We start from the raw sequence: 16223 nt of genomic DNA, 5'->3' as shown, positions 1-16223 counted from the left end.
GTTTAATGGTTTGCTACTTTTCAGAGGGCTGAAAAAAATAGGTGGTTGTTTTGGATGATTGTATTTACTGTTGATAGAGGAGGTCTGACTGTTGAGTAAAACTGTTATAGACAAAGGGGATCAATTTATACAAAGTGTGAGGTAGATATGATGTAACCCATTTTAATTAATCAAGCAATATCTTTCCATAATCTGACCACAACCGACTGCTCAAAGCTGATATCCGGTTACTATGGGTTACAGAACATTATTGTCCTTTGCAATATGTCATTAAATAAGTCTCATAGTGGATCAGTACACATAATAGGGGTTATTTAAATTTAAAGTATATAAGTGCAGATGTACAGTTGCCCACAGCATACGTTAGCTTTCTCTAAGGGTCATTTCTGAACCAAAAATATAAATCCGAAGAGCAATGTTCTATGGGTAAAATTAGTTTCAACATGTTATACGGTAAGGGGAAAATATGCCTATCACCTAAATTTTTTTTTTTTTAGACAGTTGGCATAGAAACATTAGCCACTTTGTGCTGCCCACTCACTTACAGTGAGCATGTGAGTGTGCTAAGCATGAGTGGGCCTAAAACATCATCACAGTAGCACCCAATTGGGGATGCGCTCACATTTCGCCGTCAATGGTCTTTTAATGTTGGCATCGTCATTTTCGATGTTATCAACAATCCCATTGTCGACATTTTCAAGCTGTCCTCAGAATGGAAGTTAAGGCATTTAGCCTGCGAACATTTTCATGTTGACAGGTTAACTGCTAACATTTACAGTGTCTACATTTAGTACCCAACCCCACCACCCAATTGTGTATTTGTCTTGAGTAAACTAATTTCTAAATAGGAATTTATTTCACTTTTTTGTATAAAAATGTAAAGTAAAACTAAATGTACAATGTGCTGCAATAGAGCACTCTTGTCACATTGTCATGGAATTGTCATGGAAGTGGTAAAATGCATGTTTTACTCCTCCATGTGATAACTTTTGAGCAAAATGTATCTCATTGAGTATTACTCAGCAAAACAAAACAAACACTATCTGAAAGCAGGAATTATACTAAAATGTCTCATGTAGTTATATATACTTGAAATACACAATTTGAGTGATGTAGCACACCTATATACAGTATGTGTAATTGTGTCTATTTATAGGACCAGAGATATATAAGTGATGGTCTCCCCTGAGAAGGTTTATGGTCCATCTGTTCATGATCATCCTGTTTTGAAGCTGGGACTTAAAGAAGCATGTCTTGTACATCACCACAAAGCACAGTCTAGCATCAGATTTGCCTTTCTGTCTCATTATATATTTAGTTGTTTTTTATCCCAGCATACTAGTAGTTTAGCCTCCTTTACATTTAGGAAGATACTGAAATATAAATAAGGGTTAAACTAGCAGTATATGCAAATAAAAAATGAATTAAAATTAGGGGGACATTGGCTTACCATTATTTGAGGAAATAAATATTACAGTTTTCTTCTAAATTTGCCACATCTGATGTACTTTTTGTTTCAGGTCCATTTGAACAATATAAAAGTCCTGCAGCTTCCCACAAAATCAGATGTCTGCAATCAACACCTTTTTCCAGTTCATTTAAATATTTATTTCTCTAAAGCTTGAAATTTGTTTTTGCACTTATTTCACAGCGGTGAGCAAAGTCCCATCATCCCCCCAAGTTACCCCAACATCCATCAAAAGCTTTTTCCATCTGACAGGACATTATGTTGCCATGAAATTCAATGTGTGGTCCTTTAGTAAAGGGCATGTGAGGAAAGGTTTACTAATAATTCTAAAAAGGGAAAGTGGAGGTGTTGCCCACAGCAACCAATCAGATTGTTGCTACTGTTAACCTAGTTAATCCTAAAAAATGATAGCTACAATCTGATTGGCTGTGGCCTGCAATTCTTTTCTGTGACACCACAAAGGGACTAGTGGATCTCTTTCGCTATATGTCTGATTTTTAAATGCCCAAAGAATAGTCATGTATAAGGTTTGCTATTGTCCTCTTTAGGTGTTCCCAATTATCAGGGTAAGCAGTGGATTATAATGCCAAAACCTCAGGAAAACTAATCTAACAATGGAAAGAACTGTCTACATTTTGTAGACTTTTTTCATTTAATGAGGACGTGCTCAGTTTGCAAATCTTTTATTTCACACAATGCCTCCAATTTTTCCGCTCTTAATAAAAAGAATTACATTTAACAAAAAGTCATGATTCTGTCGCTCATTCTTTCTGAACAAAAAGGAAAAAGAACTAAGTAACCTGATACAAAGAACAAATGTGTTCAATGCTCAGACTGTTAGAACCAGGTTCATAATTGCTAAACCATCAATGTCCAATGAAAAGACATGTGAATTAATGTTCTGTTGCTGCGATAAAGTCTGCTTTATGGAAATGAGTAAATGGTACAAAATTGGATCATTTTCCTTTGTGTGAGATGTATTATAGGCAACAAATGGACAAGTAGGCGTGAGATCATTAGGAAAAGTTAATATCTAGATGGTTAATAGGATGCATATATTTAATTTGTAGTATGAGTAAATCGCATTAACTTCTACTATTTTCTTGCTTCTTTTGTTGTTGAAAATATAGTTAATTATATTCTGCTCTCCATTTGATGTAAAATGTTTACGCTTAAATGCTTTTCATTCACAAAAAAACTATATGTTGATTTTCTCTACTGCGAAACTCAAACAGTATCATCTATAGATATAATGAGAAAAAACATTGGGTAAAACAACAACTACATGTAGAACCAATATGATAATTAGGAAAAGATAATAAAGGGAACAGTATAATACGCAAAATAAAATTGTATATATTTAAATAGCCTTTAGCACAGCTTTTCTTTGGTGAAAAATGTACAATCTCTGTTTACTGAGATAAAACAAAATATGCATTTGTAAACTCTGCTAATCATCAGTTCTAACTCTACTAACCTGATTACCAAGTTTAAAATTCTGATTTTACCTATATATACTATGGGCCTCGTCTATAGCTAGAAGAAGCAGTTTTTCACCTTGACTTGTTGATCTGCAGGAGACTTGGGACAAATTCAAAATGGGCAAACCAATTTAGAATTGGGAGAGGGCTGTGTTCTAGCTTAACTGTAAATTGCAATTTTAAAATAAAGCTGCCTAGTTCTTGTGTGTTACATGCAAAAGTGGGCAGCATTTTCCAGCATCTACAATAAAAAAAGGGCATTATAACATGGTTTGTCTAGGTGCAAATGTGCACCATTAGCTGGATTTGCTTGTAACTAAAGCCCCATATGGATTTGCTTGTAACTAAAGCCCCATATGGATTTGCTTGTAACTAAAGCCCCATATGGATTTGCTTGTAACTAAAGCACCATATGGATTTGCTTGCAACTAAAGCCCCAAATGCCTATTCATGGAACATATATTGCTGTAAACTGTATATTGTAAGACTCAGATAACCCCCAGGTAGCACAGTAACATACCCTCATTAATTCTCACCCTGACTTCATAGGAGTTAACCGTGACAAGTCGGCCCTTTGTGATAATTCACAGAAAGAATTTAGTTCTAAAATGAACTGAGATTCTGTAGCTTATGATTACACGGTAATTAGCATTGCATCTTCCATCTGCATGGAGTTTGTTTGTGCTCCCTATGTTTGCAAATGAAAGAACTGATAAAATCTAATTGGCTACAGACATAATTTTCAGAGTACACAACTTAGAGGGAGCAGTTTCCCCATTTCCCCTTTGATTCCATAAGTTCTTTAATATGAAATTAAAGTTCAAAAGAAGTGTAAGGTAATAGGGACTTAAGAAGGAGGAGTGAGAGACACTTTGGTTATCAACGCTTACACATTGGTTATTGTCTATTGCATATGAAGTTTTATACCGTAGAAGAACACACAGATAGGCAGGGAGCATGTGACAATTGACAAACATGTTGGGCATCATTTAGAGTTGGATATAAGTCCAACTCAGGGGTGTAAATTTCAACTTGGTTTTACTGTGCGTATACAGCTAAACAAAGTGAAACTTCACACTTGCAGCCTCCTCTGCCTGGAGAGACAGATCATCAAGTTGACAATTTTTGCTGCTATATCTAATATGTGGCCGTATCAAGATATACTTAAAGCACATCTAGTAGTGCGTTAAGGGGCATTCTTATACACAATTTTGAGTTGTATGAATACCAAGATACAGTACATGCAACTTAAAATAGCTAGGAAAGAGCACAGCATTGTGAGCAACTCTAAATGAGGCTGGCTGCATTATTAATATCTCTAATTTCTATAAAACCAACAAAAAGGAAAAAGGAGTGATCTTGTTTTAGTAATCAAATGCAGAGAGGTGCACATTCAAGACAAGTCTCGGTTTAGGATATATGAAACATATATCAGTCTTTTTTTATTTTGTCCTTGATACTCCTGTCTTGCCTTATTTGATTTCTGTGCTAGTCAGAATGTCATGCAAATACTTTGGTAAGTGCAAACTTTTTATTATATTTTCTGATTCCTTAAAGTAAATATCATATGACCTGTATGAATATCAAATTTATAAATCTATTATATCGTTTTATGTTATTTCTCTGGAAGAACTTTGAGTTGTTGATCATATTCGTATATTGTTACAACTATTATATTGCATTATAACTCTTTTTTTTATATACTTTTTGCTTTTGAACATTATTGTTTCTGACTTGTAGTACATTTGCAGTAGGAATATCCCACATATTAAAGATCGAGTATGATTTTATTTTATTTAGTTGTATAACCTGAAATGATTGAGTACAATTGTTTTATCTACAGGGTGAACAACTGAGCTTATTAAATTTAAACAACGGATTATTTTTCAAACTCTTCATATGTAACTTTGAGGATTAGATAAAAATAAATTTCTGAGCTATTTTTCTTCTTTACCCCTTCCTTTGTGTGATAACACGTCTATATGATATTATAGCAGTGTGAAATTAATAGAATTTTCTAAACTGTTAGGAAAATCTCAGGAGTCTGAGTTATTATTTTGCAATAGACAAGGATTTATCACCACACTTGGCTTGTTTTTTTAAAAAGTACCTTCTTTGGTTGTACACACGAAAGAGTGACTATGGAAAGTTGTTCATTTGAGAAAGACATTGCCAAAAAACAACACAAAACAGTATAACAAAATGAACAACAATAGCTTAATAAATGAAGAGATACAGCGTTCACTGCTTGCTGCCACCTTGATCATTTCTTCAAATAGTCTCTTTCCACTGGCATCTTTCCCTCATCCTTTAAACATGTTCTTTTTTCACCAACTCTTAAAAAAACCCAATCTTGACCTCATCTCACTCTCTAACTACCTCCCCAATTCTCTTCTCCCATTTGCCTCCAAAATACTTGAGCTGCCAATCTACAACTGTCTCAGCAGCTGCCTGGCTGACAACTCCCTTCTTGATCCTTTCAAATCTGGCTTCCACCCACTCCATTCCACAGAAACTCATACCCTCCTAGCTGCCTGTACACTTTCTCAAATTAAACATGGCTAAAACTGAACTCATTGTCTTCCCTCAAGAGTCTCCTTCCCTCCCCTCCCGTTCTCTCTATCATTGTTGACAACACCACTATCTCCTCTATTCCCCAAGTCCACTGCCTAGGTGTCATTTTTTACTCCTCCCTCTCCTTCACACCTCACATTCAATTTCTTGCACAATCATCTCACTTCCAGCTCTGTAACATTGCCCATATAAGAGCATTCCTGCCACAAAAACTCTTATCCACTTACTGATCATTTCTTGTCTCAACTACTGCAACCTTCTTCTTACTGGCCTCCTCCCTCTCTCGTCTTCGATTTATACTTAATGTGCAGTTAGACTTATCTTCTTCTCTCTCCGCTCCACATCTGCCTCCCTTCTCTTCCCAGCCTTACACTGACAATTCTTGCCCTAGAGAATCCTATTGAAACACCTCACCCTCACGTACAAGGCCCTCTCAACACCTCTGCTCCCTACATCTCCAAAATCATAACCATACATATTCCTTCCCATCCTCTTCATTCAGCCAATGACTGCCACCTTTTCTCCCCTTTGGTAACCGCATCTCACTCCATTATCTAATATTTCTCCAAGGCCCTCTGACCCTCCTGTTCTCATTATCTATAACTTATCTTATGGATCTAAAGTATACTAGGTCATTTGTTTGTTATCAAAAATTAAATAACAATCTTAGCATTTTAATGTAACCATCAGAGTTAAGCGAAATCCCTGCACAATTTAGCCTGAATCAATGTTCTCAATGACATAAGCTTGGTAGCAGAGGTACAAAGTCCCAGCGATACAATCTTCAATTTGCACAAGTTTACCTAGATTTCAGCTGATGTGCATGGGATTACACAGCAATGTTTATGGGGGAGTAGAAATTTGCACATGCAAAGGGGAGGAGTTCAGTGAAAGGAGGGAATTTCTTGCAAAGTATGAAGTAGGTGCACTGGTACACCACATTTTGCAGAAGGGTGCAGGGGGTATATTTGCTAAACCGCGGGTTTGAAATAGTGGAGATGTTGCCTATAGTAACCAATCAGATTTTAGTTATCATTTATTTAGTAAATTCAACAAAATGACAACTAGAATGTGATTGGTTGCTGTAGGCTACTTTTTCAAACTGCACCTTGATAAATTTACCCACAGAAATTAGATTTCCATTTGAAGAGTGAGATTATTGAATGGGTGGGGAAGTCAGATTTTTAATGACGCTCTTTTCTGCATGAAGGGGGACAGGGCGCTTACAACTTCACCAAACTGGTGGTCTTCTGGTCTCATCCTACATATTTAATGAAGTCTATTTTGCACCTCCATGTTGCACTTCAGTACAACAGTGCAATGGTGCATTTCAAAGTGTACTTCAGACAATGTAAAAAGAAATTTCAAATGCAGAAGTGACATAGGTAACAAATCCTCAGGTATACTCATTCTCTTGATTAACTTAAGCCATGAAGGCTAAATCAAGCAGCATTTTAGGAGAAAAATAGAAATGTTTATTTTATTTAAAGAGGCGACTCTGAAGTGGTAGGGGGCATGGATATGGGTGTGACCTGGGCGTTTAGATTTCATTGTTCAAAATTCCACAGCAACATTGATAAATCAAGAGCAGCTTGAGTGCTTCCTGGTGGTAACCTGAAGTGTTTTTAAACTGCGTCTTTTGCTATATGCTTTGTCTGACTTTAAATCTGGTGTGCATTATACCAGGCAGCCCAAACAAACACAAACATACATATGTATGAATCAAGGTGTGAATGGAGCAAACCTATAGTGCAGTGCCTTATCATCTACTTCTACATGATTCATGATTGAATATATGTGTATACACTGCATGTGTTACCCATAGCATGCTTGCAGCAGTGACCAAGCCTACATTTGCAGATTTTGTAAATACTAGTAGTTTCACTTCATGTGAATTGATATTCGCTATTTTCCCTCCTTGTCAAACGGTCTCACACTTGCTCTCCTATCTTTTTGATTCATAAATACTTTGAGGTATATTTACTAAATGGTGGGGTTGAAAAAGTGGAGATGTTGCCTATAGCAACCAATCAGATTCTAGTTATCATTTATTTACTGCATTCTACAAAATGAAAGCTAGAATCTGATTGGTTGGTATAGGCAACATCTCCACTTCTTCAAACCCGCCGTTTAGTAAATCTAGCCTTTTAAGTGGTATTTTCCTCCTGTAATGTGACACAATAGATATAATCTAAAACCAAGTAATGTGTTTAACCTGTTACTACTTAAAGCTGTATTCCACTATCAGCACCATGGACAGGGATAGGGTGTTACTCTGCTTGCAGTGCAAGAGAAAACAAAGAGAATCTGCCTGTTAAATAAAAGACAAATCTATACAAAAATCGCAACATTAATTTAAAGTTATATCCACCCCCTCTACTAATGTTGTCCATCCATGGATATATTGAGAAATGTCATGCTGACAGTAACGCATCACATATGACACTATATTTATTGCTTTACAAATAATAAAATCCGCTTAGGGTAGTGTCATAAAGGCATTTTTTCAGCAGCAATTATGTTATGAAAATGCTCCAAGTATGTTCCCATAGCACCCACAGAAATATTATTGGAGGATGTCACAGAGGTTTCCCTGTAGCAATCTGATGGCAGTTGCAGCTTACAGCAATTGAGCCCAGCGGATAGAAAGCGTCTGGGAAATGCAGCACTATTGAAATCAGTGGTATCTGAAAATGACCTGGCACACAGTGTATTCACTGCTGTTAAGCTGTGATTTGTAGTTGCTTTTGTCTCTGCATGTCAAGCTTCAAAATTGCCGAAAAAACACTCAATATTTAGAGCAGTGATTTTCAGCAGTGGAACATCTCCTTGGAAAACCTCTCATAAATCAGTCATGAAAATAAACTCCACAAATTTCAGTAGTGAAAAATTGAAGCTAAAAAATCATCACTGTGATACTTCCCTTAGAGCCCAAAGTAGATGTTTTTGCTATTTTAGGGATAATTCCCATGTAATCCATAAGCCAGCTGGATACATTGGATGCACTTTTTATATGAAGTTGCATTCCATATATGTTGCTGTTGATATCATTGAATCACATTTAAATACCTGCTAGCATCACTGTTGAAGTGGAACCTTCCTTACTTGCTACTTACAGCACTTATCTCATTGACAAGGAATACATGAACGGGAGCAAAACAACAGTAAACAAGTAATGGAGAGAGAGGATTTTTTTATTGGAACACTTTATTAAGTGTTCAGAAAAAGAGAAGATATGAAACAGCAAATGAACAGGGAAATAATGTGAATTGCACATTTCAAGTGTGAACTTTAAGGTGTCCTGTGTTATTCAGCAAGATCACCAACTATGGTACTTTATTTAAGCACTTTGGTTCAGGGGTTCTTAAAGTGTTCATCCAGAACCCATATTATGTTTTGCATTAGCTTTGCAGCCTGTGTTATAGATAAGTACCTTTGTAGTTTCTTTCAACTTTAATAAATGTACAGTTGTCTACAGAAATATATATTGTTAACCACTTTATGACTAGATGGTTTCTCCCCTTCATTAGCAGGCCAATTTCACATTTTGACAATGTTCTTTTTTTTCATGAAATAGCTGTTATATTTTTTTAGTATTTTATATTGTTTTATTGGCATCCGACATATGTTCCTTTTGGTAGACTATTGGTATAAATACAATTTTATGGTATGGGCAAAGATTGAAAAAAAAGTTACTTTTACACAGTTAGTGAAGCTACCAATATCAGGAGATTGGTCTAGGTGTGAGGGGACAAATAGGTGTAGACACCATCTGGGAAGTATTGGGGTGGCCTTCATTCTCTTTTGCATGAATGAGTGTCACACAGTGCCTAAAGAGGTATTTTTTTAGCTGAGGAGTTGGTTAAAAATCCTGTTTTATGATTTTTTTTATTTATTTTAAATGTTTTTTATTCCTTCCAACATTTGTTTTAGCTTTGCTTACATTCTATTTTAATTTGGCAGACCCTTTAGAGTTGCGGATTGATAGCTCTCCTTGGATATTACCACTATCAGATCTAGTGTTAGCTTGCTCAAATAGCAGCTTATATGTAGATCCAGGCTACAATGGGCCTCCGCTACATACCTAAAGGTTCCTCCACATCCAAAGGAATCTTGGTGACATTATTCGTAACAAATACCCAACACTAAATGTGGAATTGCTGTGTGGGACCTGCAGTTTGAATATAGCACTCACATTAGGTGGGCATTTCTGGACTCCTGGGCTTTTAGTGATATCCTAATTCAATTCATTGCACTTCACATAACAGACTGTTTATCAATGTGTGGTCCAGGCTAATGTAAATATATAGTGATGAATAAAGAAGTGGTTAAATAATGCATACATGGAACTTAGATTAATAAAAAATGATTTGAAAACACAATTACTAAATATGTGTAAGTAAATATAGTATTGATGATATTTATGAAAATGTTTGCATTGGAAAAGTGCAAAATCAAATGTGCAGAGACTTATCGTAACCAATAAAACTGTTAATGATACAGTTTGGGAAATAAAAGCAAATATCTGGATGGTTGCTACAGGTTTCAGAGCTGTTATCTATGCCTCTGTTTTCTTAAATGTCTCCAATTTCTGCGGGGATCAACAAAGACTGTATATAGAGAATAAAAAGTCATTTTGAGCAGGGGTGATGTGGAACCTGAAAGATAGCAAAATATAATTGTATACTAAGTGAAAAGCATACAATTATAAGAAGGGATTTATGTAGTTTTGCTGTTTTATACTCATTCTTGCAAATATTACATTATGGAACATGATTTAGAAATGAATAATGTCATACATTAGTATATTATACTGATGTATAAGGCAAGCTGAATAAATGGCCCTGCTTTATGAGCAATTAGGCAAAAGGTTGGATGAAGGCTGCAGTGTAAGTGTGGTGGAATAGATAATTGATATTAAAAATATGCAGCAAATTAAAGTAAAGAACAAAACATTAGAGAGACATTTATTGTGATTATTTTCTGAACTAGTACATATCATTCTTTATGCTAATGTCTAAGTCAGTCATTATTACACATAATTATAAAAGGACCCATTGTATGCTAGATGTTGATTGAAGGTGTAAGACGGACTGCAAATAATGTATTAGCAATGTTTCAGCTTCAAAAGATTTAATGATATGCTATACTAATTAAAATGTCCAACGATACTACCTCTGATACTTTTATTTTCAGACTGCTCCCACTCAAAAATTATTATAATATTTGGCATAGTGTAAAATACAATGGATGCCCTTAGTGATTGTTACTGCTCTCGAGCTGCTCCTCACTCTGGCCAGTCTGTTTACAGCCCATTCAAACAGTCCTGCTGGGTCTTGGCAATTCATGGACAAATTGAGATATAAAAGGATCAGTATGAATAATAATACCAAGCGAGTATGATTTTCATCAAAGGACCTAAAGATATCTAATTAGTCTCATTTTCCTTTACAGAAGTAAAATTGGCTTCACATGACAAATTGGTCTATGATACTGTTGCCTCTTTGACACTGAATCGTGCAGTCCATGCACATTATAACACATGATGAATGGAACTCACTGCTGTGTGTGTAATGATAGTTGATGCAGAAAAGAGATATTCCCTGATGCCTTGTATGTGGTTGATCTGAACGGTTTATCATTAAACAGATTTATAATGCATTAAATGATCAGGAAAAATTCTGATTTAAATGCCTAGTGTATGTAGAAGTTATATTGTAAAGTATAAAATATATGGAAAGAAATATATACTCACTTCTAGCTTTCAATAAATCAGTGGGCATTTGGCCCTGTACAGGCATTAGTATTAAATGTTTAATGCTCATTCTTAACACTTGGTAAAAATTCTTTAACTTTGATAGTATGAAAAATTATGTAAGTGAATAGACCTGTGTTTCATTTGCTTTGGTTTACTGCTCGTCAGTTTCAACGTTGCCTGCAGCATTCAAAAGTTCTTAATATGAGCTGGAGATGCCTAGTGGAAAGGACTATTTATACCCACGACTTTCATTTATCTGGAATGCACCTCCTGAAGAAGTCACTCGACGAAACGCATCGGGTAACATCTGGAACTTTGCTGCACAGCTGGATTTTTCCATATTGAAGTTGAGACTTCCTTGGCCAGGGATGTCTCCTTATTCACAAGACCTTGTTGGGACTCCTTACAGATTAGCTTGTTGTTTTTAACTTGAATATACGCTTAATGTATTATCATTTTATGTTTATTAAAAACTATTTTTTATTTGAATCTGGATCTTTGTCAAAGTCTCTTTTGTATAGTTCATTCTATATGCATATCTAGCTGCAATATTTGAATATATATACCATTTGCAAATATACTACACTATTATATTCCCTATCTTTTTTTATCAGCAATACAGCACTTTTTTAGGAGAATCTTCATTCAAATACTTGAATAAGAGGGATATCTCAGATAAGCTTTATATCTAATCTCCTTTGGTACGTGGATATTGATTAAAACACATCACTGTTTCTTTAAATCTATTTGATCATACTACACTATGTTTGGCACTTTTTTTGTGTGTGATTCTATATAAGGGGGGTATGTTTAAGTGTTGTTACCATATTGTTACTATAGATAAGCAAAATATTTAGACAGTTTAAATTTAATACAGGAATTATTGGTTCCTGAGTCTTCACATTATTCATAGTTTAATGCTAATTACATCCAAAACGTAGTACACAATGGTACGTAGTACATTTTTTAAATTTTACTAAATTGTACTTCATGGATTCATGGGGTCACCTGATATATGTATTTTATGTACCTTATGTACTAAAAGATCCTCTGTACTCTTTGGGTGGATCTATTTTAGGCAACACCTCCCCTGTGAACTTCAAAAATGCAGTATGTGGTTAATATGTAGGGGCTCAACCATTTAGCCACATTGTGGAACCCACTGACTCATCGGACCATTTGAACACATGTAACATGTGGTATTTCATCATTTTCAATTATCTCTTCTGAAAGTGTGGAATCAGCCTTTTATTGAAGGCAGATATTGGCAGTAAACCGCTGAGGAGAATAGAACACAACAGGTCTACAGGGTCAATAAGCTTTGGGGCCTGAAAAAAGATCTCATAGCATTGTACGAACACAAAGTATTGCTCACCACACTATACTTGCTTGGTAGACATGAAATAAAAAATAGACAATGTGTCTACCTACATTTACCTATGCAAGTACAATTATATAAAAAATAAATTAGGGTTAGAGTATATTAAACGATATTAAATTAATGGATGCAATTAAACGGCCTTGATCATGGTCACTTACTTTCTGGGGATCATTTATAACCTTGATACTGAGGAGGCTCAGTGCATTATCGTTTGCTCAAATGTGCCTGGTACTGGAATGTACATGTCTGCAATAGCAAACACCTTACTTCATAGTATTCTTTACTATCACAATCTCATGTACTGCTTATACAATGCAACTCATTGAGAAGATTTGCAGAGTACCAGTTACCACACTGTGGAGCGGGCGGTATTCGTGCAGGAACTGAGAGGCTCTGGAGACACCTGAATAATCTGGCACAAATACACCACCTCCACCTTTTGCAGTACAGTAATTATCATATCCACATCTACAAAAATAAATGTTATTTGTTCATTTGTGCTCATAAATCACATACATTGTAGCACTTACTCTGTGTAAAGTAATGCCTTAGCCAAACCCACCCATCATCTGCAGCAAATATTCCTCCACAAATTTTTAGTGCAGGCCTGTGATGCAAATCATTGTGTGCATTCATAAAACAGGTCCAACTGCAAGAAAATAGGTAATGGACGATGTAGAGAAAGAATGGCGTTTATGCTGCTTCTTCTCATTTCATAGTACTTAGAACAGCAACATTTCGTAGCCCTGTATCTTTTTCCTTTACCCAATTTTTGATCACTATTCTGAAAATTGTTACAAATATTGCAAGACCTGCCTGTTAAAATGAGTGACACCACTTTTTACAAGGCCAATAAAAATGGATCTGACATCAACAGCTTAAACCTTTTCAGTGCCATTGACATAGGGTTGATGTCTGTTTCACACTTAAGGTGCCAATGATACAAATACTACATTGATAGTCATTAGCTCCCTCAACATTCCAAGCTATGGTCATTGGCTGCAGCTCAGAACTTAACAGAACTAGGAGACACCACCTGCTTGACTTGTAAATAGCGTCTTATAGAGATTGCTGTCCACGTGTGTCACAATCAGCCCCCGATGTCAGGCAGACAACATCACTGACACGATCACTTGTGTTTCCTGTATGAAAATTTTCTCATGCCTACCACAGTGTTCCTAGCACAGATGTTAACATGTGCTTTACTAGATTAAGGTTTAAAAAAATAATAAAGCAGTAAAATATAAAAATAAAAATGATTACAGATAAAAAAGTATTATAAAAGAGGAAAAATAAATCACAGAAACGCAAACATGTTTTACATAGAAATGTTATGGCCCAAAACATCCACAAAACCTCTAATAAAGCACACATATTTGAAATCCTTATAAAAGTTGGACATCCCACTATAAAATAAGAAGTATATTACTTGGGTTGAATTAATTGCGTGAAAATAGCTAAGAAAACAATCACAAAAAGTCATACTTTCCAAATTGCCAACACAATAGACTACGCCATTGTGTCGCTCCGCTCCCTGCTAAGAAATGCTAAAATTCACAGCATTTTCAAAGCAAAGGGCTGGGCTTGCTGATGCAATCGCGCCATTACGCCCTCCCCCATCACATCTGAGAGAACAAATACGGGAGACTCCCGGAAATTCTGGGAGAGTAGGCAAGTATGCAAAAAGTACATTCACTATGTACTAAAAGAAAGCCCTAAATAAAAAAAAATCGATATAAAATATTCTTTGGTATAGTAAAAAAAAGAGAAAAGAAGTTATTCACATGGAAATCGGCACAAAAAATGTGGGGCCTCCTGTGGAGCAATTTAGACATGGATTCACGACAGTGAAAGGGTTAACACGATAAGAAGTAAAACAGAAATTATATCATTTTACTATACTATTACATAAAGGGCTAGGGGTGATTGCAGTGTGATGTATTAATATATTTTATTTTTTGTTACTCAAATGAACTTAATAGTGAAGAAAAGGAACAGGACTCTTACCGATAACGTATGCTAGTAGCAGTGCCAGTGTTACTGTAATTGCTGTAGCACTCAAAGCTGTGCATTTCCAGTTACAACACCGGTATGATTTGTTAAACGTGAAGGCAGGTCTTGAGAAGGTGCTCCTGGGCAAAGGTCTCGGAGGTGGAGAGTAAACTGTATTTGAAGTTAAAGGGTAATTCTGGCTGGCGGCACTGAAGATTGGAGACGTACCAGATCCATGTTTGAAGAGAAAATGCCTGCAATATAAAGAAAAGGCTCAAAGTGACATAGAGAGTCATCAGTATGCATAGCACTGCGTCAGTAATCATTAGCCAGCTTCAATTGATCATTAATTCTTTTGTTATAATATCTTTTATGAACTTCATTAGCAAACACACACTCTAAAGCACATTCTTAGCAATTAAATATTGTACTACCTCTATAAAAAGGTAATGCATTTGCTCGAACTAAAGGTACATATGTTTTTGCAACTAATGAAAATAGAAGTGACATATCAGAAGAGTTTAACTCTTGTCTGACTACACATTATTTTAAGTTTTTTGATGAGAAAATCACAATGTTCCTGCAAATGTTTACACTACTGCTTAGGGATTTATCTGCTGTTCATTAAAGTGGAATCAAACAGACGAAAAGAAAATGCTTAAAAAATAAAAAATAGAGGTAACCTGTAAAGGGATTTATTTCTGTCCATGAAGTTTAGAGATACACACATCAGTTTTACAATCTCAATCTTTGCTGAGTGGAAGCTGCCATAATCATCATCGTGGGTAGTATTGTTCTGTGCCTCTTCAGGAGACCACGGTAATTTGATTTTTTTATATTACAATACTAAATGCACAAAGGTGAAAACAGTCTGCTGTGGTAAATACATGGCTGATATCCTTGCAATTTCTTTGCTTGTCGACAATGTAACATTAAACATGCCAGCTCCAGTAGCTTGTTCCACTTTAAATCACTATACACTGCTTCTTATAAACCTGGAGTTATTATGGACAATGACAATATCTCCAATAGGCGACAACATATAGACAGAAAAACCATCTCATATAAAAAGAAGAAACATGCTTATTTTATGTAACATATTCAATCATATAAACAAAATTGTTTTAACACCAACATAGATGTTCTATAAATCTCATAGGGGCATATTCAATTAGCTTCCGGGATTGCGTGGCCGCGCGACATAAACTGCAATTACGGTACCGCCACATCGCATATATACCTTCGCAACCCATGGGGTGCAAAGGTAAATCTGCGGTTTAGCAGTATCAGGAAAGAGACAGCCGCGCGCAGACGCGTTCCCGGAAGGTAATTGAATATGCCCCACAAAATAGTACAAAGGTATTTTGAGTTTCTGATATAATAAACATATTTTTATTTTAAAGATGTTAACTATTAATACAACTGAATTTATTAATGGAGTTTGGATAATTGAGTATGTCAATTGCTAGATCCTATAAGAAATAAAAGGGGGGAATTGCATTAACAATACTCTGAGGTGACCTATATTATCCTTTTTTTTTTGCATTAAAGGGTATATTTAATGCATGT

At 35.6% G+C, this 16223-nt stretch overlaps 1 protein-coding gene across 2 annotated transcripts in view; it reads right to left on the bottom strand.

Annotated features, from left to right (window-relative positions):
• TENM1 (teneurin transmembrane protein 1) overlaps positions 1-16223 on the bottom strand; it is a 476767-nt gene that overhangs the window by 210921 nt on the left and 249623 nt on the right. For both annotated transcript variants that reach the window (XM_075184364.1, XM_075184365.1), the window contains one exon: positions 14670-14908. In XM_075184364.1, coding sequence (XP_075040465.1) covers positions 14670-14908 — 239 coding nt within the window. The remainder of the gene's footprint in view (positions 1-14669; positions 14909-16223) is intronic.

This window comes from Mixophyes fleayi, chromosome 9, assembly GCF_038048845.1.
Source record: "Mixophyes fleayi isolate aMixFle1 chromosome 9, aMixFle1.hap1, whole genome shotgun sequence".
NCBI lineage: Eukaryota > Metazoa > Chordata > Amphibia > Anura > Limnodynastidae > Mixophyes > Mixophyes fleayi.
Note: the sequence above shows the minus strand (reverse complement) of the source record. Positions and strands in the feature narration are given on the sequence as shown.